The following is a 23423-nucleotide window of genomic DNA, read 5'->3' on the forward strand; positions in this document are numbered from 1 at the left end:
CTCCATCCCTAGTTCGTCGTGTGGCGTGAAGAGGAGTACTCTGCTGGACTTTGTCTTGTCTCGGTGTGTGGCTCTTGTTTTTTCCCCGTCTGTTTGACCAAACACACGTAACAAAAAAAATCGGGGGTCCATTTTATGTCCTGTTTTTGTGGCGTTTCCTGTTTTTCTCGCGAACCTTTGGCGTCGTGTCTCCCTAAAACGTGTGTCTGTTGGTGTATGCGTGTGTGTCTCGCTAAACAAAAGGAATCTCCACTATCCCACCACCAGAAGAAGTCAAATCAACAGCAGTGTGGGGTTGTTCTATGTTCAATCGGGGGAATGGTTTTTTTTTGAAGTCGAATGCTTGCTTCCTTCCGCATACAAACATACAAACTCCACCAAAAGGCAGATAGTGGCGTAGTGGTCAGAAAATTGAAATCCACCGCCAAACAACGCCTTAGCCAAACACTAACCTCCGCAGACCGGTTGTGCTTACTAACGACGGCCATATCGCCTACTAGGCAAGCCTTTATTTCGTCCTATTTTTGTGTGCTTCTGTCCCTACTGCTTGCTCACAAAGGTGCAGAGCACGCTCGTTGAATATTATGTTGTAAACACATTCAACAGCAATTGTAGAGCCGTGGAAGGGAAGACAGGGACGCAACACGGGTGGTTACAATTGTGCAAGCCCGCCGGAATCTTTTCTGTGCAATCCCGCCGGAACAACCTTCTCAGGCAAAAACGCAAAAACTGTCAAAAACAGAATTCCTCATCTGGTTAATACCCCATACCGCCATCATCAACTGTGGAAGAAGGGAAGGAAAGGGTAGTTATGCGAGCACACGAGGGGGGAGGGGGGAACCAAATCTTCTTCCATCATGAAGTGAAATAAATTGCAAAAATATACCGCCTTTTACTACACATAAACAGGGGGGCGCACTGTAGGATGAATGAGAAAGAGAGAAGGTGACGCTGGTGTGCTGCCTTTCCTTTCCTCTTCAATCACGTGTCTAGCCGGCTTAAACATCGGGTTGTTTATGCCCTATTCTGGAAAGGTTGTAAAGGTGTATGTGTGTGCGTGCGTGTGTATTCCATCATTATCATTGCTATTATGCTCCCTGCATATAATGGTTTTGCTGCCGCTCTGTGTTCTCTCTCTCTCTCTTTCTCTCTCTCTCTCTTTCTCTTGAGAAGGGCAAAAAGCGAAGGGATGTCAAAATCGGGCCAGGACCACGGCATTTGACAGGTCCGGGTGTGGGGTGTGGTAAATAAAAGTGAGCCGGGATCGGGAAAAATACATAAGCGAAAACTAAAATCGAGCACCACGGGCGCTTTTCCATCAACGGGAACGGAACAAACACACACACATAAATTCCTCCTGAACAAATATGTGTTGTTGAGGGTCGGGCTTTAGTTAACGGAATTGAAATAAACCGGGACGCTGTCTGTGTGTGTGTGTGTGGTGTTGAAACGTGATTAAATGTGGCATATGTAAAAAATTAAAAGACAAATGCGATCGTTCCTTACCACACCGCTACGTCGTTTGCTTAGAAATAATTAATAACTTTTTGCGTTTCGATTGTGTAGCAGCAGCAAAGGGAGTGGGGAAAAATAGTTTTCCTTAATTTTCATCCCATTTCTAGCTCCTGCCTAGATATGTGACTTAATTTTGCGCCAAACGATCAAAAGCAGTCGAGATCCCCCTTAGCAGCCGTCTGTATTGTGTTGTATCTGCCCTTTTTGGTTCTTCTTGGCTCGTTATGCTCGCTGTGGCATGTTGTGCCTGTGCTCACAGTAGCTGACTGTTGTGTCAGATGTGTATGTGTATAGCAACAACAGAACAGAACAGAAGCGCATAAGAAGTCTGTGTTTTTGTCCTTAAATTTGAGAGAAAAAAAAGGGACCGAAACGAAGGAAACGACGAACCCCGAACAAAAGAAGACGCGATAAAAATCGCGCTTTTAACGAACCTTTAGCCCGGTCTTGCTGCTTGCATTAGTGTGCTGTGTTGTGTTGGCTGGGTGAGATGTGTCACACACGTGCACACTCACATTTACACACAGACCCCGTACAAGATTTCTGTGCTTCTTCCCTGTTCTCGTGAGGTTTCTTCCACTGATTGTCAGCCGACAGCCCTTGACGATCGCTCTTTCTTGCTCTGGTTCGCTTGCTCTGTACGATCAGTAGATCGAATATTGTTTTTACTCTCTCTCTCTCTCTCTCTCTCTCACTCTCTCCCTTGAAGTTTTTTTGTTCCTCTTGAACCGGTGTGTCGAGGGTTGTTGTGTGCACCGCACCTCCTCTCGCCTCTACTACTCTACTCCCAGGCGGCGGCGGCGGCGAGGAGACCTTTTCCTCGTGCCCTTTTCCAGCTGTGCGCGTCGCCACCGCAGCGGAACGAGCAAACCATTTGCGCCTGTGTGTGTGTGTGTGTGTGTGTGTGTGTGTGTGTGTGTGTGTGTGTGTGTGTGTGTGTGTGTGTGTGTGTGTGTGTAGGACGACAAACATTTGTCAATCGATCGGCCTCTGGACCGATCGAGACCCGCCCGATACGCATGGCCAGAGGTTGGCCGCTACACTCTCCAAGTACGGAAGGTTGTCCCAGCTTATGGGAGGAGGGGTTGTTTTTTGTTCTTCTTTTGTTTTGTGGCACAGAAAGGAATTAAAAATTAACAAATGCTTTCTTGGTGGGTTTAATGGATGGAGAAAATTAAGAAAAAAGGAATTGGAAAAATTAGAAAATAACATTTCAAAATGTCCCATTAATAACTATATCTTATAACTTGAACATATTTTTTTTTTAAATAGGTTGATAGATAAATAAAGATAATCAATTTAAGATTTGAAGAAATATTTCCAAATCCATAATTTATTAACAAAAACTAATTAATTACTTACAAAAACTGCTAATGGAAGTATTTCCTAAAAAGATTTTTAATCATTCCCATACGTTATGGACGTGCTAATGTCGCCAAATCTGTTTTATCCTTTATGGCTCGTTCCATCGTATTTAAATAGCAAATATTTTGTAAATAAAAGCAGATTTGTTTGAACTTCCTCCAAATCAATTACGTGCGCGGATTCTTCATACCTCAACGCAGCGTGGAATTTAAGCCAAATCCTACCCGCCCTATTAATTGGATGACGAAAGAGTGAAATGAATTATGAGCTGACAAATGTTAGGGCACCCAGAAACGCCATCGCCCGGACGGATTAAAATAATTAACTGGCCTAAAATGAGCTGTGAACGCTCCGCTTTGCGCTATATTTATGAATAAACCATAAAAACACGTTCCTTTTTACTCACACACACACACATACACACATCCAAGTGTGTAAGAACTCGTAAGTCTCTTCGCCTCGGAATGTAAATGAATCCCAAAAAGGGGTTGCTTCGAAAAGAAGCCCTTCCGTCGGGCAAGAAAGATTAAGACCCGCGTGTACCGGAGGACTCTCGATTAGTGAGGTCACCAGAAAGCCAAGGGGTCTTGCTCTACTAGCCCTTCTCAAACCATAAGGCACACACACACGGGCAGAGACAAACGGTTTTGACAAAAGCAAATTGAATTCATTCAAAAATGCTTGCGTCCCGTGGGGTCACAGGGTTTGCACTACCACACCAAAAACGGTGCATTTGGCAAAAAACACATTGCCAGATCCCTTTAAGACCCCTTGGAAAGAGTTTGTGGCTTTGTGTTGTGCTCTGTGCAGCAGCAAAAGTAGGTAGGAAAGGGATGCCAAAGTTGACAACTCATTCAATCATGCATTAATCATGATCCCTTCATCGAATTCCGTCGAAGAGAGGTAGTAAGTAAGTTCCGTTTTTCCGCCCCAGCTCTTGCGCCGCCGTGGATGGATTTTGGTGTGTCCGTTGTTGTTTTTTTTGTATGCACCGCGTCTGCATCTTTTTTGATGTGGAAAACTAAAAGAAGGACAAAAACAGCAGCTCACCGATTGATTGAAAGTGGTTCATTTTTGACAGGGCTTTTCCAGTGTTTGAGGGATATGAAAAATCACACTCGACTGGCGCTTTTTTTTGGTGTGTGGAGAAGAGCAGCAGCTTGTGTATTTTCTTTTTTAGTCAAAAAAGCAATTTTTGGCTTCCCAATTTCATCCTAAATGAAGGGTCGAAAAAATACAAAAAAAAAAATGGCAACAGTGAGTGAGCGAAAAAAGCGCCAACAAACACACATCACCACGTAATCATAATGAAACAGTCGGCGTGTTGTAGTTCGGTACGCAGCCAGCCTGCCTCCATTATTAATATCCTGCTGAAATATTCCCTGTGTGTTATGATGAACATACATAAATAGTCCCCAATGGGGTTTGGTGCCCAAAGTTTTTTTGTTGTTGTTTCGTTTTGTTTATTTCTTTCCATTTGGCTTTTCCGCGATCAGCGCCTGTTTGAAAATTGCCTTGTTGCGCTTTCGACATTTTGAGCAAATTCAGGGGGGGTGGCGGGCAGACAGAGACCGCCCGGTTATTTGGGTTATTTTTCTTCATTTTTTTGTGTGTGTCCTCCACAGAGCGAAAGCAAAACTCAAAACACAAGATTATGTTTTAAAACAGGCCAACAGAAAAATAGCAAAACAAAAAAAGTGCGACTACTGATTCGTCCTTAAATTTCATCCCGTGCCTGCCTGCCTGGTGCTGATGTGGAGGTGGAGGACAACATGATGCTTTGGGGTCCCATGCATGGACGGAACGGAGCGGAAGGGCTTGAAGAGCTGATTGGTTGAGCGAGTCCTGCCAATAGACTCCCCAGCGTGTGAGGAGGAGAGTGCCTGCTTTTTTGGTCACCGTGTTTGTCGGGTGATAGGTTCAACGTGTGTGTGTGTGTCGCGCCCCGAAGGCCTCCAGTTTGTCCGGTTTTATCCGGTTTCATTGAAAGGCACAGCCAGCCGCGTTCGTCGCTTGTGTTCCACCGTTGCACTTTAATCGCATCGGAAATCGCACATCCATCCGGATCGGATGCGGCCAAACACACACACACACACACACACACACATTCACTCTGGTGTGCACTGTGTGGGGAGAAGGGGTCCAGGGCAAAACGGAAAAATTAACATCGAAAATACCGAAACGAAATGCGGATGATGCTCTTTCACCAATCGTCGTCACACGGGCGGACCCAAGGACAGGAGACACGAAGAACCCGGAGGAAGTTTTGCAGTGTGATGCTGGTGCTGCCGTGAGAAGGGGTAATAGCCATCAGTATCGGAGGCACTGTGGCACAGAGTCCAGAGAGCATAATCATGTTTCAATTGCGCCCGCAATACGATTCCGATTCTGTCTCTTCCCCAAAAACCCTTCCGCGCGCGCGCCATAGCAACTCGCCCATCGACATTTTGCGGATTACCTTCATCTCTCTTGTCCGAGAGGTTCGAGTTTCTACCTCCAATGCCCCTTCAACGTCCTGCCCACGCTGGGCTCTCTCTATTGGATTTCATTCGCAAATCCCCCTAGAAACCGACGCGCGGGGGAAATGAAATCGAAAATCCAAATCTCCTTCTCTTCAACTCTTTGCTCCCACTCTCTCTCTCTCTCTCTCTTTTTGGGGATGCGATTGGGGAACAACAACAAAAAAACACACACACAACGGACGGAAACAACAACAACAACAACGAAAAATGCCCCCATCCTTCCCCTGCCCAAAAGAGACGTCCTCATTCCGGGCCGGGCATAAAACACACGGTTTGTACGGTTGCAAAAACGAATCGTCGGAGCCGGAGTCTCCCGCTTCCTGTGTGCACTTGTTTTTTCTCAATGTTTTATTTGTGCAGTTTGCCTATCTACGCCTGCCTCCACTCATACTATCGTTCTCTCTTACGGTGTGACCTCCCGATTCTCAATCTTTTGCTGCGTCTCCCGTCCCTTTTCGCGAATTCCTTCCCAAAACGCGACCGACCCCGTGCACCAGCGACGAGAACTATTTTGGGAATGTTTTGTTAGTGTGTGACTCTCCCTTCTTCTCTCTCTCTTTCTGTCACTCTCTCTGTGTTTGGGAAGGAGTTAGGGATTGTTAGGAGAGAAAAAAACCTCTTTGAAAAGGTGGAACGATGGTGTGCACAATGCACAATTGCATTTTATGGTTAAACTGGCTGTGCGCGCTGCTGCACCCGAGTACAGGCGCGCGCTCGCTTTCTCCTGCTTAGTCTAGAGACAGCAGCCAACAACCGTCGTCCGACTGACCGACGAGACCCCCCCGGTGTAGGTTGCAGACAAAAAATCAATAAAACTCAACCCTCTGCTGCGCGCCCTTCTGGTGCTGGGCGACGAACGGATTGTGAACGAATGGTTCTTCTCTCTGTTGGTGCCGTTTGCTGGGGGAAAAGGGCAGCTTAAACCCTCTCGTTTTAGTGCGAAACCCATACCTTCTGGTGCCTTTTGGTTAACAAAAAAAGATCATGAAGCTTGATGGTGGCCGCCTGCAAGACACTTGGAGCACTCGAAACGCTTACCACCACCCAACGCAGCGCTCTGTGCTGGTTCCATATGGTTAGGAGTTTGTGTTTGGATTCGATTTCCGCTCTCCTAGACAGCAGCATCGTTCTATATTCTATTTCTGTGACTGTAGGCATACCGCAACCCTCGCAGAATGGAATACAAAACACGCACACACACACACACACACACACACACACACACAAATCCGCTCATCATAACCGATCACTTGATCTCGCAGAGCTGACGGTGGGGAGGGCATTTTGGTATGCGTGTTTATGGGCATGTTTTGGTCATAATAACACATCATGTGGCTTGAGATTCGCCTGTGCTCGCACGCTCAGCAAGGGGTTTGCTGTGCGGTTAAAGCATTTATGCCTCGATCGTTGATGATCCTAACCGGTGACCGGTTGTAAATCCAGAGTCGCTCCAACAACGTCGGGTTTTACTGCTATCGCTTTTTTATATTGAATATTTGCATGTTTTGGGAGCATCGGAACTAGCGGTGTGCTCTCTGAAGCGTAGCGACGACTCCAATTAGATTCCGGCCATTGTGACTCAGATTCTGACTCCGGGAAAATCGGAACCACTAGTTCCGCTCCGACCCCGTGTGACTCCGGGTGACCCTGGATGACTCTGGATGACTCTGGATGACTCTGGATGACTCTGGATGACTCTGGATGACTCTGGATGACTCTGGATGACTCTGGATGACTCTGGATGACTCTGGATGACTCTGGATGACTCTGTATGACTCTGGATGACTCTGGATGACTCTGAATGACTCTGTATGACTCCGGATGACTCTGGATCACTCTGGATGACTCTGGATGACTCTGGATGACTCTGGATGACTCTGGATGACTCTGGATGACTCTGGATGACTCTGGATGACTCTGGACAACTTCAACTCCGGACGACTTCAACTTCGGACGACTCCAACTCCGGATGACTTCAACTCCGGACGACTCCAACTCTGGCCGACTCGAGATGACTGCAAATGACTGCAACTCTGGATGACTCGGGACGACTCCAGGCGACTCCGGACGACTTCGGACGACTCCGGACGACTCCGGGCGATTCTGGACGGCTCCGGATAATGCTGGGCGGATCAACCTTCCAGAGTAGGTTCAGAAATTTTCAGAGTCGGATCGGAGTCAACTCCAGATTTTTGCACAACTTTATCCATCACTAATCAGAACACACGAAAAGGAACGCATTAAACATACGTCAGATTATTGCTTTATGACTTATGGTGTTTTTTGTGTGTGTGAAGTATTGTTGTTGTTATTTGACTCTTAATGTCTGACTCGCTAAAAAAATAATAATAAAACCTCCTTTAACAAAAATATCCTCACTTAAGGGTAATAAAGGGAATGAGAGTGTCTTTGCAAGAAATTCGTGACCCCTCATCCTTTTCCATACTTGGCGTGTGTGGTCATAAAAATGAATCGGCTTGATCCTGGTCATTTTTAATTGGACTGACCTTCTCATGTAAAGTCTGTTTCAGACGGGTGCGTTGGAGATTGGAATTTATATCCTCTGTTCGGGAGGTTTTATTACTCTTCCCAAAAACTGCAAAAGAAAAGGATTTACTTTTTTGAACAAAAAGCCTGGATTTTGAGGTCATGTAATGCGCTTTACTGAGTTGTGTAACGCACGGGGCTGGGATGTGGATTAAAACAAGGATGTCAAGAAGTAAAATGTTTTAAATACATCTCTGAAAAAGAACACACACAAAAACGCGAAAGATATGATGCTGGCATGTTGTTGCTATTAAACTTAATCCCTCCCGTCTTTTGTTACGCGTCGCATTAAAGTTCATTAGAAAGGAAAATAGAAAATTATATCCCATATCAGCATTGGACGGTGCTTTATTATGTGTGTGCTATGCGTCTGCCCACAACACAACCCATTTCTATGCAAATTTTAAGCGAAACGAGCTTAAAAAGCGTGGTCACACAATGACAGCGAGGGGAGGTTTTAAATATTTCGTAAAACAATAACAGTTCCCCATTCTCGTCCCTTTTGGTAAGTGATGAGAAGAGAGGAGAGCATAGACTAACTCCTCACTGTGGTGTAGTGTATCCCCGTTTCTACATCATGCGATTCATCATTCTGCATTTTTTGTTGTAAGTTTTTTTTGTTCTCCTCCGTTCTTCTTTCATTGCTTGCCAAAACCCACTTTTCATCTCCTCAACTCTCAACCACTCCCAGACGCAACGGCTAATTGTCGGGAGACAGATCGCTTTATGTCACGGTACCCTTCTGTGGCAGTTGGGGACTTGTGGAGTGTGTCCCGTCTGTGTCTACTACTCCCTGCTGTGCGCTGCTACCGTCAGGGAAGTTAGTAGCGGTCTTCCCCAGAATGGTTAGATGGTTAGTTGCAGTGGTGCTTCTGTTTCTACTGCTACTGCTGCTGCTTTAGATTAATATTTTCCACCCGGATGGGACAAATTCGTGATAAAAGAAAGCGCTTCATCCCGTACGAGTCTTACCCAGACTTACACCAGAGCGCCGCATTGTGGCCTAGAGTTCTCTTTGTTCCTGAAAGTTTCCTTTTTTTGTGTGTAATTATCATTTTTAAAGAACCATTTTATGGCAGAGGTTTAGACGTAGAGTTAGTGCAGAGCATAAAAAAGAACTGCTCTCGATGATATCCAGCAACGACGGACAAGGTCTTCTCCTAGTGAAGCTCTCAAAGCTCAGAATTCACTGTGCTGTGGAGTCTTTGGAGCTCAATGGTTCAGTTTTATATCACCAACCATGAGGACACACACACACAGGGCATCGTAACCTTTTATCCCAACCTCATCTCAACTGTTGTTATCACCGTATATCCTCCCAGCATGTCTCTGTTCCCAAAAAAAAAAAAAAAAGAAACGAACAGGAACCAACCAACGACGCCAATCGTTTGTGTCGTCGGGTTTTCGCGTGCTCTTCGTGTGTGCGAGCGCCATAAATTCCATCCCAACCTTACCGGACAAGACCCCCGAACAGAAGGTTATGAGTGTGAGACGCCTCTTTACACCTTGCGACACCTCGACCGCGCACCCCGTGGGCGACGGGGTTTTTTCCGTCGGGTCCAGAGGGCACAGAAAAGGAACAAAAACTATCCCCCCCGAAGAACCGGTTTTTGGAGCGAGCGGGCAAACCTTGCGATCATAATTGGACGTGTGGATGAGGTGGCCATCGGGAGTTTCGGTGTGTCCAAAACGAATGGAACGGTAGGTCCTTATCGTGAAAATGAAAATTAAAAACAAGGAAAACAAGAGAGCAGCCAAAACATGGTCGTGTGGTGGTCGTTTGGAGCTTGGTTGTCCCGGGGGTGAAATTTGTCCTCCTCCAAATGGGTGTGTAGGTGATGCCACTGCCGACGGGCACACTCTGTGTGTGTGTGTGTGTCAGTGTGTTCCACAAAACCCATCATCATGTGTGTCAGAAGCTCCCGAAACTCATCCATCGCGCCGCGAAATAAATCGCTGATCAGCGAAAGACGACCATGTCTGGGGCCAGCGTCGTGTCCTCCCTTGAGTCAGTAAATGAATGGATTGCATAGGTGAATCCGCGCGCAGCCAGGTCATCCATCCAGCAGAGCGTCATCATTTGTCGCGAAAGGTCGGTCCTGTGCTGAAGAAAGCTTCTCTTCTCTCTGCCTATTGTGGTGGTGCTGCAACTACTACTACGCGAGATGACACAATCTCATCCGCCCATCCTAGGGAGAGCTTTGAGGCCGATAAATGTCTTCTATTTCGCCGGCTGCACGGCTGTCGTCTGCACTGGTTGGGATGAGTCCCTCTGACAATGACAATGATAGGGAAAATCCGTGCCGAATTTTCCGTACGTTTTCTCCATTCAAAAGCCTCGCGCTAGATGGGGGGGTTTTTAGAAATGAACGCACAAAAGAAGCCGCCAGCGCTCTCTCGATCTCGTCGCTCCCGGGGAACATGGGCCAGTATGTTGCTGCTGCTGGTCGCTGTTTATGCTGTATCGCGGGGTGGTTGTAGCAGGGTGGTGCGATGATGGATGAGTGTTCTAACATTCCCTCCCAGGGCCATGCCGCCGGGCCGACAACGATGATGCGTATGATTGCGTTTTGACGTTACGTGGATAAATTTTTAATTGAACCATCCGACTGTGTGTGTGCGCCCTGGGGATGGGATATAAGCAATAACCAAGCATTTTTTGTGTTCTTTTAGAAAGGGTGTAGTCTTATACAGGGTTTACTGAGTCACTTTACAATGTTAGTTATTTTGATAATTTTGATAGTGTTTTTTTTTCTTATTTTTACATAACTTTAAGCAATTGTAGCCATCCTAACATTTATTTGCAGTGCATTTTTGACACCTTCCGGTTTCATTTACGAATCTTGAAGCATTTTATTATCATAAATTTGAAGGAGAAGAGCCTTGTTTTACTTCAATTTACCGTTCAACTACTAAATCGATTCATTTATTAAATTGTGAATGCTTGAAAGTCTTCTCTAAACTGGTTTATTCACTTTCCGTTTTAGTTTAGTTTAGTAAAACGTTTGCATACAGTGTGTAGCATAGTTATAAGTGCCTGTAACTGTTTTTAGAAGACGGAAAGATGAAGTTTTTCTAGTTAATTTACCAAATATCAACTTCCTTAACATATTTGTTTGTCTGGAACTGTTTTTGTGATCGAAATCTCAACAAAAGCATGCGATCATATATTCATGCTTTGCACTGTTGTTTTGCAATCCTCTTGAGACGGACAATATTCTAGGACAGTACGAGTGCATATCACTAGCAATATTGCACTTCGTGGGCGATAAATAGCGCAGCACCATGTATCGCCAAACCCTGCATCAGTCGTTTTACTGTTGCAAAAGGGGTTTACTCATTTTTTGTCTCTATGTAGCATAACACAAAACAGCACAGACAGCAGTGATTTATTAGTCTGATGGCTTTACGCTGGAATTTGAATGGTAAAATCAAATTTAAAAGCCAATTAAAATGTAAAATCCGGAAATGATAGTAACCCGGGATCTGCTCTTACCTTCTGCAAATAGCAACTGCAAGTATCCTAATTTTCTGCTTATCTTATTTTATAACGATCATTCTAATTTTGCTTGAAATTTAAACAAGCTCCCCACCCATTCCTTTTACTTTTCACTTTTCTTTTTTAACGCAAATGATTCAAACTTTTCGACTTAAAACTCAAACCCCGACACCGGAATACAATCCTCGCTGCCCGGTGTGTGTCTTTGAAGTCCCTTTCGCCTTGAAGCGAAAAGCGCCCTTTGGCGCATCTTTTCTGCAGCCCAAAGAGGAGGGAAGTCCTATTTAATTTGTCCGAAAGTTGTACTGCAGGGACATGAAACCCGCTGTTTATGAGGTCTGTTTTAATGTGGGTTTGCAATTTTCGGCGCTCCTCTGTGCCTGTCTGGGACTGGGGAGTGTGTTTGTGGAAGAAGATGCTTTATCCTGACGGCGCTTGCTGGCTTGCTTCCTAAATGCAATCACAACGACCTTCCTTGGTGGCAAAGAAAGTAAGAAGATAGAGCGAAAAAAGCCAAATCCTTCCAACCGGAACGCAACACTTTCGCTCTGCACCTCCTCCTAGTTGGCCACCCTTTCTTTCCCCCTGGTGAAGGAGATTGTTGACGTTCGGATGGTTTTTAGTGCTCCCCACTGTCTCATTATTCCACTACTGTAATTAGTTTCTTTGGGTTTTGCAGGAGCGCGCGCGCTCTCTCTCTCTCTCTTGTTTCTGCCCAAACCGTTTGGCAGTGTCTGTCCGGATGACTTCTTTTGCTCTTTTTTTTCTTTCTTTTTTTTGGACCATGTTTGCACTGTGGACGAAAAAGGCTTACACACACCGAAGAACCACGACGTTAACAGAACTGTGGGTTTGGGGCTTTCGCCTTCCATCCCAGGTCATGTCAGTTTCTGGTCAGCTCGGTTCCCTTTTTTCCTGTCCCTCTACTTCTTCTGGGACAGTGGACAGTGGAAGCAACGGTGGGGCGAAGTGTGTAGTGTTTGGAAATGGGTTGGAAAAACTTCTTAATTTCGTTCCTTTCCGTATTTCGCCTTCCCGAAATAAGCTGACGTGGTAGCTATTCCTGAAACCCCGAAAGGTGTGCAGCGTCGGTCTCATTTATCTCTCTTTGGTGCGCCGTGTTTTTGTGTGTTCGGTTCCAACGTTGGGATAAATTCGTTTCCATTTCATTCCAATGCCAACGCCACGATCGCAGAGCAGAGCTCCTTCTTGCGAGACATTCCACAAGCTTTCAAAGACGACCAAAATCATCATCTTCATCCGTCCGTGTGTCAACCGCATCACGCGTCATCACCCTCGCTGAGATTGAAAATGACCTCCTCCTTCTCTTCCCGCTTCTTAACACCCACCCAACGACAGTTTTCATCAGTCTCATTTAACTGTGTTTTTTCATCTTCCTTTCTTCTCGCTCTCTCTCTCTCTCTCTCTCTATTTCCAGACCGGATGCAACGCTGCAGGCGATCGTGTACAAGCTGGTGCCGCGGCTGTACGAAAATGAGCTGCGCCGGCGGCGTGCCTTCTACCGGCTGCACCCGGAAATGGCGACCGTCGCGACGCCGGAGCAGCGCGGCGAGGACACCGAGTATCTCATCTTCAGCCCGAACGAGAAGATCTCCCTATCGCTCGAGTACGCGGAAAAGTAAGTGCCCTTAGCGCCACCAAACTTTCATGCTTTTGCCTTTGCTCTGGTTGCTGTGCTGCAACCGTCGATATTGTGATACACACATACATACAGACAGGCAAGCAAAATCCCCCAAGGGAGGGAAGCGCAAGATCGTCAAAACAGCTTGAGAATCAATTTTCATCTCATTAATTTTTGTGTTTGTGCAACCCGAGGAGAAAGGGAGACGGAGAGAGAGCATCATTACCGCGTCTTGTTGTCGCACGCCGTTCCGCTTTCGTGGGTTTTGGCTTCCAATTTCCTTCCTTGTGCGGAGGAGAAGAGATAATTGCATTCTGGTGGGACTGAGGAATAGGATTTCTACATCGTACGTGTGTGAGTGTTTTGATTTTCGTACGTGTCCTCCATCTGGCGCGGAGTAGTGAGTTGATGTAGCCAGAAAGGATCTATTTATGATTTTAGGATCCATCGCTCTCGCTCTCTCTCCATCCCTCGTTGCTGTATCAAAATATAATCTACGGATCACTGATCTTTGATACACCCCCGCAAGAAGGAGAAAAAGATGGAAAAAGATACGCTTACGGAGGGTTTTTCTGTTGTTGTTGCGGTGGGTGATTTAATTGTTTATTTAATTCGCCCACTGTAGTGTGTAGGGTCGTCTGCTCTTCTTCGCTTGTGTTTGGAGAGACGACACGACACCAACAAAAAAAAAAAAACATTCTCCTGCTTCTTCAGCAAAATGATAAAGATGTCGAATAATTCATGAGGGATTGTCCAATGGAGGCAAAAAAATATTGGAAAAAAACTGGAAAGAAAGAAACGATTCCTCGCGCGTCATCCCCAACAACACGCCGCTCTTGGTGGTGGTCGGATTGTTTGATTATTTTGATTACATCGCTCGCAATTGAGCCTGCATGATCAGCGGCGGATGTAACGTTACCGTTCGTCTTTGAGATGATTTTTGAAGACTTTGTATCGCTTCCCTTTCTCCCAGGTTCAAATTCAACACACGGAATTTCGAATCGATATTTTAGAGCACAATTTGAACGGCGTTGAAATAACCACCCTCCACAGTTGGTAAGGAAAGGACTAGTGATGGGAGAAATTAAGTTTTTGTCGGAATCAATTTCGGTTAGCTCCTCAGTTTTCTGGAATCGATTCCGGATAGTAGGTCCGAAATCAATTTTCAGAATCGATTCCGGAATCGGCTCCGGAATCGGAATCTATTCCGGAATTGGTTCCGGAATCGGCTCTAGAATCGGAATCGGTTCCGGAATCGAAATCGGCTCCAGAATCGGAATCGGCTCCAGATTCGGAATCGGTTCCAGAATCGAAATCGGTTCCGGAATCGAAATCGGTTCCAGAATCGAAATCGGCTCCAAAATCGGAATCGGCTTAAGAATCGGAATCGGTTCCGGAATCGGAGTCGGTTCTGGAATCGGAATCGGTCCCGGAATCGAAATCGGCTCTCGAATCGGAAAGCGGAATCGATTCCAGAGCCGAGTCGGGAATCGGCTCCGGAGTTAACTCTGGAATCGGCTCCGAAGTCAACTCTGGAATTGGCTCCGGAGTCAACTCTGGAATCGGCTCCGGAATCGGCTCTGGAATCGACGCTGGAATCGGCTCTGGAATCGGCTTCGAAATCGACTCCGGAATCGGCTCTGGAATCGACTCCAGAATCGGAATCGATTACAGCATCGGAATCGGCTTAGGAATTGACTCTGAACACGGAATCGGAATCGGTTAGGTTCGATTCCGAGCTCCCACCACTAGAAAGGACATCACACACAAACACAGACAATCAAAACCCATTTTCCTTTCCCTTTTCGCTTACGGTGTGGGAGTGGTGTGGTGTGGGTGTGGGTTTCCTTATCAGACCGATGGTTCTAGAAGCTCTCGTTAGCTGCCATTTCCTTGGGGTCGTTTTGCTTGGGAAGAAGAATTCACACGACGACGCTCTCTCTCTGTGGCTCTGTCTCGAGCTGCCTTGGTCGGTTGGTTGTGTTGTTCTTTGTAGTGTGGCAGACCTTCCTCCCCCAAAGACTCCCTCCAGACACACGCTCTGGCGGACGGTAGACGCGCTGGACGTGTCTTCAACACGGTATTTTCCTTAATTTGAGTTTCCTCTTCACGTTCGGTAAATACCAATGAATCACTCCGAGCTCCGGCTGGCAGCAGGGACCACCGACCAGGAGGAGGGCGGACTATACCGACAATAACTATTAGCCACCTTCGCCTTCCCCCTAAGGTTCGGTTGTTGCTTCTCCCGCCTTCAGGAAACCTTCTTCCAACGAAGATAAACCTTTCCCGGCATGAACATTTACCGAAAATTTCTCACCCGTGTGTGTGTGTGTGTGTGGAGAGAAAGGGATGTGTTTGGATGGGGACGGAAGAGGAAGGTTAGTACGTGCAAAATTCCCGTCCCGAGGTTTTGCTTGCTTAAAGCGGCTCGCCGATGCTCTCCCCAGACATCTTACCGCATCCCGGCAGAAGCACCTCCAAGAGCATATCATCCAAAGGAATGTCTGGAAAACGCGAAAATTATTGCCAACGATAATTTATACCGCCAGCTTCCTTCTTAGTAGTTGAGGCAGCTCAGAGGGAAGAAGCTGAGAGAAGGAGAGAGAGAGAGAGAGGAAGGAAATTAGAAATAGCATCTCTGCTTCCCAACTGGTCTGAAAGTTCTCCCCTGGTGGGCGGGAGAAAATTGTCCACAAATTCGCCAACAATTATATTAAGAGAATGTCCTTAACGTATCTCTCTCTTCGTTTTGCGTGTGTCCATTCTTTCCATTGTGCAGGGAGCTGGCGGAAGACAACGAGGAGCTGCTGAAGGCCAAGTATCTGCTCTGCCCGGCGGTGTTTTCGATCGCGCTGCTGAAGAAGTTTATCATCTACAAGTACGGCATCTCGGAGCGCCAGTTCTGCGTGGAGATTATGTACAAGGTGAAGACGATCATCCTGCCCGACTACTACACGCTGATGGACGTGGCGTACATCTACACCTGGAAGCGGGTAAGTCTTTTCATTGTTTTTTTTTGTTTTCATTTTTGTTTAATATCCTTTTGTCCCTTTGCAAATGTGGAAATGTCATCATTTTGCCAACCGTTTTTTCGATTCTTTTGCTCCCTTTTTGCGCTCGCAGGATGCACCGATGAAGTATTACTATCGCATTCGCACGACGGAATCGAACCCGGTGGAGCTGCCCGAGGTAGCGCTGCGCCGTTCGCCCAGTCTGGTCACTGCCCTGCCAGCCCAGCGACCGTCCGTGGACGAGGAGGACGATAAGGAGAATCGGGTGCGGCTCGATCGGATCGTGTCGGAGGCGGCATCGAACGAAAGTGACAGCAGTAGCAGTAGCAGTAGCAACGCCATCGCCAACACTCCCCGTGCCGATGCGTCCAAACCGCCGACGGCTGCCCCTGTGACGCCCGCGCCAGAATCGCCCGCCACCCCAACGCAGCCGCGCAAGAACGAATCAATCAAGCTCAAGATTGGGCTGAACAAGAACACGTACGTGAGCATCCTGCAGAGCCCACAGCCAGACGAACCGAGCACCCATTCGTCGTCGTCGTCGTCGTCCTCTTCCTCCGCCAGCTCGCCGGGAAGCGAGGGCGCCAAATCGTCGTCGTCCCACAAGTCGGAAAAGTCGAAGCGCAAGCGCAAGGACGCGCTCGCGACGCTGCAGCAGATGGAGGAGAACTCGCGCGAGCTCAAGTTCAAGATCGAGCAGATGAAGGATACCGGGCTGGTCGGCAGCAAGAGCAAGAGCGGCAAGAGCAGCGCCAAGCACCACCAGCACCAGCAGCAGCTGGCCCTCGTCCCGTACAAGGTGGAGCTAAGCGCCGGCCTGAGCCAGCCGTCGGCGGTGCCCGAGCCCGAGCGCTCCGACTCGAAGCGACTGCACAGCGCCAAGAACGGTTCAAACAGCGCGTCGGGTTCGTCGCCTGCCTACTGCAAGCTTAAGATAAAGAAGAGCAGTCCCGAGGACGGCAAGCAGCAGCAGCACCACCACCATCATCATCCGATTGTGCTGAAGATCGATCAGCGCAGCCCCGAGATGGCGACGGCCACGCTGAAGTTTGGCATGCCGCGCAAGTCGGAGAAAAGCATGACACCTTCCCCGCCGCCACTGCCGCCATCTCCACCGACACCGCCCTCACCGAAGCAGAAGTTTGCCGACGAGAAGTCCCAGTTCCTGAACTCGTTCCAGCTCACGCCGATTAAGCCGTCGGAACAGTCGTCGTCTCCTTCGAAAACGTCTGCCGCTGCCACTACCACTGCGACGACGACGACACCTCCGGCTGCGGTGGAAAGTGTTGCGCCGGCTGGGAAGAAGTCTCCCACTTCCACCTCCAGTGTCCCACCGGTGGCTGCTCCTACGAATAGCACGTCTCCACCAGCCTCCAACGGCACGGGCACGACGACCAAGCGCAAAGCAAAGGACGCGTCGTCGGGTGGTGGTGTGCCCCGTTCCGGCCCAAAGAAGCCAAAGCTTTCCAACGACGAGATCAAGGCGATCGTGGAGAAGACGGTGGCGGAAAACATTCGCTCCCCGTCGGAACATATCGTGCCGCCGATCTTTCTCAAACCGAAGCCACCAACAACGACGACAGCAGCGGCAGCGTCAGGCCAACCGTCACCACCGCTGCCCTCTTCTTCTGCGCCGACCAAAGCGAAAGACCCCTCGCCCAAGCGTGACTCGCCGCGGCCATTCGTCTTCAAAACACCTCCACCGCCGCCACCGCCCCCGATCGTGTCGGCCAACAACATCCCGGCGGTGAAACCCTCCCAGCAGGTACTACCAGCACCCGTCCCGCAGAAACCGGCACCCGTCCCGATCCGACCGGCGCTCACCACCGCACCGAAACCAGCCGTTCCTCAGGTCCCGCAAACGCACATCCGCAAGCCAACGGCACCGACCAAACTGCCGACCTCCGCTCCGGCCGGAACTGCCGGTGTAAAGAGTGCCAGCCCGCCCGCCCAACAACCCCTCAGCAATGGTTCCCAACAGCAACAGGCCTCGAACGCGACCACCCACAGTGTGGCGGCCGGTGCCAACAGGCAGCAGAAGGGGCTCGAGCTGAAGCGTGCCCAGAGCAACCCGTCGATCAACATTCCACCACCACAGACCAGTGCCCCGCCCGTAACAGTGCCGCGGGACACCGAGATCAGCAAGCTGCGGCCGGAGGATCTGAAGAAGAACCAGAAGGTGTACGGACCAGAACAGCAGCAGAAGCCCAACACGACGATGGAAGCGACGGGAGCCAGTTTTGCCGTCCCGGGACCGAAAGCCGCCCCAAAGCCGTCCTCATCCTCGGCGGCGGTGCCCGCTGGGAACGCCACCAAATCTTCTGGCTCGGCCCCAGCAGGCCAGGGGACGAAGGCGCGCCCGGTGAACTATCTGAACTACGCGCTGCTAAACAGCAAGGCGGCCGCGGCCGGGTCCCGCACGCCCATCCCCTCCTACTCGTCCAGCTCGCCGAGCTACTCGCCCGACTCGCCCCAGTACAGCCCGAACCTCAACTTCTCCTCCAAGCAGTTCAAGTACGCGAACCCGCTCGCCTACAACAGCCACCTGCAGAACATGCTGAACGATCGCAGGACGGGCAGCACCTCACCGCCCGGCTCCTCCACCAGCGCCATCCCAGCCTCATCGCCTTCACCCCCGCAAGACCGCCCGGCGGCGACGACTTCCAACGCGTCCGGCAACAAGCGACCCGCCTCAGCGCTCAGTCCCACCGCGGACGACAAAAAGCAACAGCCGCCGGAGAAGCAGCCGGCCCTACTGTCGGCCGCGGTCGCCGCCCCCAATCCGGCCGACAAGTTCCCGTCGGGCATACCGGACGGGCTGTCGGTGACGCTGGCGACCGACGATGACGATGCGGCCCGCATCAAGAACGTCAACAAGCAGCTGAAGAACAACTTCATCGAGATACGGGCCCTGCCGGAGGTGCCGATTACGGAGGTGAAGCTGCCGCTGCCATTGCCGAGCAGCAGCACAACTACGACGGCGTCGAAACCGGGCCGTCGGACGCCACCGGGGAAGGCGGCGGCCGCCGCCGGGTCGCCGGGCACTTTGTCTGGATCGCCGATGCCACGCAAATCGAGCTCACCGAGCGTGGCGGCACCGACCTACAGTGTGGCTGCCAGTGCGCCGCCCAAAACGAGTGTGTCCTCGGCAGCGCCACCGCCCGCCAACCGGCCGGCTGATGCGCTGCAGCGCAAAATTATCGATTTGATCGACAAACCTTCACCTTCTTCGTCGGGGAAAACGTCATCAAAGCCGCCCCCCACCATGCCACCGGTGTCGCGTCCCAGCACACCGAAGGGAGGAGGCTCGGGCAGCTTTCCCCCCGTTAACAGCGGTAACAAGTTTAAGCTGCCGAACGCGACCGTGAACGAGAACGGGACGCTCAAGCTGAACAACTATCGAGAAGTGGATTTAATTCCGAAGGGGGCTGCTGCCAGCGGGCCAAAGTCGGCCCCGTCGCCGCCCTCGGGAGCGTCTTCCCGCACGATGCCACCGCAGACGTCATCCGCCAGCTCCAAGTCGATCATGCCGATCGCACCGAAACCCTCCTCCTCGCAGCTGCAATCGTTCGCGAACGGGCGGATGGCAATGTCGCCACCGATCCAGCGCTCCCCAACCGCCACCAGCGGCTACCAGCAGCCGAAATCGAAAACGCCGCCCTCCCAGCTGCCCTCCATGGCCAGCATGGGCCCGATGTTTGACATCCAGATGAAGTCGGCCATAGCGGCGGCTGCGGCCAGCGGCGGTGGTACCACACCGTCGAAGAAACCGCCCACCTCCTCCACCACACTCACCTCCGCCACCGTGCCGCGGCGCAAGATCGTCCCCACCAGCAACTCGACCTCGCTCGTGCCGCTCAAAACGTCACCCGTGGCGGCATCGCCCAGCACCGCCGCCGGTGGTGCCGGCTCGAAGCTGCTCAGCAGCAACTACTCCGACTACATCACGCTGCATCCGCAAGGGCCCGTTTCCTCCTCAGCGCCACCGTCCCGGCCGCTGTTCGGCACGCCGCACCAGCAGCAGCACGCCGCCCTCACGCAGATACTGAGCGAAAACTTTGCCCGCCAGTGCTTCAACAATCTGCCCTTCCCGTACCTGCTGCAGCAGTTCGCGCACCATCAGCCGGGCGCCACGAGCATGGGCCCGCGCGGTCTCGGCTCGGACTCGGTCACCATTACGGCGTCGCCGATGGGAGCGGCGCGCGGTGCCGTGTCGCAGAACTCGCTCACTGTTACTGCCATCCCGCCCGGGCAGCAGGGTGGCGGTGGGGGAGGGAGTGGGGCCAGAGGTTCAGGAGGAGGTGGGCTGAATGGTCCGCGCGGTGGTATTGGGGGCGGTGGTCCAAATCCTGCCTCACGCAACTCCTCCTGAGTGGTGCTGATCGAGCTGTAGAGTGCTTGTGGATGATGCGGGTTTCCGCGCAGTGCAGAGCAGGGGGGAAGCAAATGGGGCTGCTTTGCTGGCTCATTTTCTTCCTCTTTGCGTGCAATCATCATCAAACAGACAAGCTACTCTACAGCCATCGGGCTACAGTGCCAGTTTACTAGTGTGTGTGTGTGTGTTTGTTTCTATAGAAACAGACATAAACAACGATCCTTTCATAGGACACTTGGATGAAAAGAGAAGAGGCGTGTGAGCGTGTGTTGCATTTCGCACACGTGCGAACGAGAAACGAGACAGAGAAACGATCAGGAGGATCAATTCCCTTTGGAATTGTCATCCCCAAAAAACAACTGTTAGAAGTAAGCTTTTAAGATGTATAAGTATGCATAGTTGTCGTTGTTAATTGTGTGTTACACTGTGAATGTTGATTACAACCCTTACACTCTAAAGCCTTTCACACCCACCTACCTGCGCGCGATGTGTCTGTAGTATGGGCAATATTTTACTTTTTTTTTGAAATTTTTAAGCTAAAACAGACACTGTAAATAATAGCGATGATAAGGAGACACATACCTGTTTGTTGCCCTGAAAAAAAAGGACAAAGCTATTAGCTCTCTCTCTTGTTCTATCTCGACACTAGGTCGATGTTGTCCTATGCGTAAGCCAGTACTTTTCGTTTCAGCACGCGTCCTTCCTTAATATTCCTTTAAAAAGCCGCTCGTGTTACAGTGCTGCGCGAATTTTATCGCTGTGTCCTTCTGTGTGTCTACGTTTGATAAAGCTATGTCTTAGTAGAAACTGCAGCAACGAAGCGTGTTCGTGCGCCTTGTGTCACTAAATCATATCTCGCGGCGCCTACAGAGGCCTATAGAAATTCATACACGAGAAACACCGCAATAGAAGCAACGTCAAATGCGGTCGCCTTTATCGCGTACGTAAAGGCACAAGAGGAAACGAATAAGTAGCAATAAGAAAAAATAATAGCAACAGCAAAAAATGTAACATAAGCATTGCGAAGAAAAGTGAAAAAGTGTGAACTATTAAGTGTTTTTTTGTGTTTGTTACTGAAACAAAATGAAGTACGAAAACGCAAAACTTACACAAACGTATAGCAGAGATAATCGAATTGGATTGTAAAAAAAAACAAACACGAAACGAATCAGGAACGCGAGGGAACGCAAAACAATCAATGAAGTAATATGCTTTTTTTTACTTGGCAATAAGCCATAGCCGGTAAGAGGTAGGCCGCCCTTCTTTGTTACGATTTAAGTTGCATTTTTATTATTATTATAATTATTTTAACAATATTTATTACTCAATGTTAAAAAGTATGTAACGAAATAAGTTTCCAAAAGAAAAAGAACCCTGATCTATAGGAGTGAACTGTATCAATAATCGTCCTTGAAGGGGAAGAATGGCATTTAACCTTGCTTTTGCTTCTTCTTCTTCTTCTTATTCTTCTTCTTGTTGCTGCAAGAAGAAGCCTTGTTGTGTTTTACGATTTATTGTTGACCTGGCCATTCCGGGCGCATTTAGAGCAGGTAGCCGGAGGAATTATATTATTATTTATGACGAATGCAAGTCATCTCTTTCACTCTGTCTCTCTCTATATTGGGCATATTCTTATTCGCAAAAGAAACACACAAAGAAGGTGTGAACGCAGCAGCTTCGGGGTTTAGGTTCAAAAGCTCGCTTATGTTTTTCGCAACAACAAAAAAAGAGAAAGAAAGGAAAGTAATGTTAGAAGAAGAGATGCAAAAGGGAAACGGATTCGGAATCCAAAAATTCCGCCAAAATCGATTTCATTGTATACTATTAATGCGCATAAGTTTTGTATACCATTAAACAACATATACACGTGTTTTTGTACTGTGTGTGACTGTGTATGTGTGTGTGTATTTTAGCATAATCTCTCACAAGAACAAGTGAATCGCCCATAATCTACACAAGTAGTCGTATGCGCCCCCATCCTGTACCCGGCAGGAGATAGGGTTTTTAGCAGCAGAGTGTAAATTATTGTAAATATAGCTCATATACACATAATAGTACACCCCTCCCTTACCCTCCCAAACCCCGTGAAATCTCTTGTGTAAGTACTGGCGCAACCCTTTACTGCGCACAGCAAAGTCAGCAAATAAATGCACATATTACTATTATTATTATTAAAAATGAAATGTAAAGCGCGTTTTGTTCTATCGCCCGAAGGAAAGAAAGCTTTTGTTTTTGCTGTAGAATGTAGTCATTTAAATTTCAGCCCAGTTTTGAGGACAGGTAGAGGAGGCGAAGAAAGAGCGGGGAACAGCAGTGACCAACCGTTAATTGCCCCTAGGAAAGTAAGGGTTTTTGCAGTCTTTGGAGAAAGAGCAAGGTCTCATCAAGATACTCCTACAGCTCTAGCGCTCGTTTTTCCATTCTTTTGAGTGTTCTCTCTCTCCTTCTTCTCTCTTCCACTAGCTGGTGCTGCTTTAATCATTTGGCTTGTGTTTTCTGTGCCTGTGCGAATGTGCAAAATGTGGTCTGGTGGCCCCGTGGGCGGTTTGGGTTGAAGGACGCGCGTGCGAGTCACATCTCTTCCTTCCATCCATCCCGTTTTGGCCCTTTGCGCGACACAAACCGACCAAATAACGGGTTTCCATTTCACGTTGCACCCACTTCGCTCTCTCTCCGTCTCTCGCACACACGCCCGAGGGGCTCCTTTGGCTGCGGGTATTTTCGCACCAGCCTTTTTATATGATGCACCAACAGCTCGCTTCTTTTCATCTTTTGCAACATCGGCAGCAGCATTATGCTGAATGCGTTCTTCTCCACTTCTCATTCCCTTTCCCGTTGTGTGTGTCTGTGTGCTGCTTGCTGTGGGAGAGGGGGGGGGGGGGGGGTTATCTTCTTCTGCTTCCCCCCTCCGGACTCCCTACTTGCCCATTCTTTTCATTAAATGATA

The 23423-nt window shown here is 49.1% G+C and overlaps 1 protein-coding gene across 1 annotated transcript in view; it reads left to right on the forward strand.

The window, feature by feature from the left end:
• LOC4576272 (polycomb group protein Psc) overlaps window positions 1-22659 on the forward strand; it is a 32982-nt gene extending 10323 nt beyond the window's left edge. Inside the window, exons 3-5 of the mRNA XM_001237807.3 lie at window positions 12887-13087; window positions 15870-16083; window positions 16214-22659. Coding sequence (XP_001237808.3) covers window positions 12887-13087; window positions 15870-16083; window positions 16214-20473 — 4675 coding nt within the window. The 3' untranslated portion in view covers window positions 20474-22659. The remainder of the gene's footprint in view (window positions 1-12886; window positions 13088-15869; window positions 16084-16213) is intronic.
• Window positions 22660-23423: the final 764 nt, after the last annotated feature.

This window comes from Anopheles gambiae, chromosome 2, assembly GCF_943734735.2.
Source record: "Anopheles gambiae chromosome 2, idAnoGambNW_F1_1, whole genome shotgun sequence".
NCBI classification, from domain to species: domain Eukaryota; kingdom Metazoa; phylum Arthropoda; class Insecta; order Diptera; family Culicidae; genus Anopheles; species Anopheles gambiae.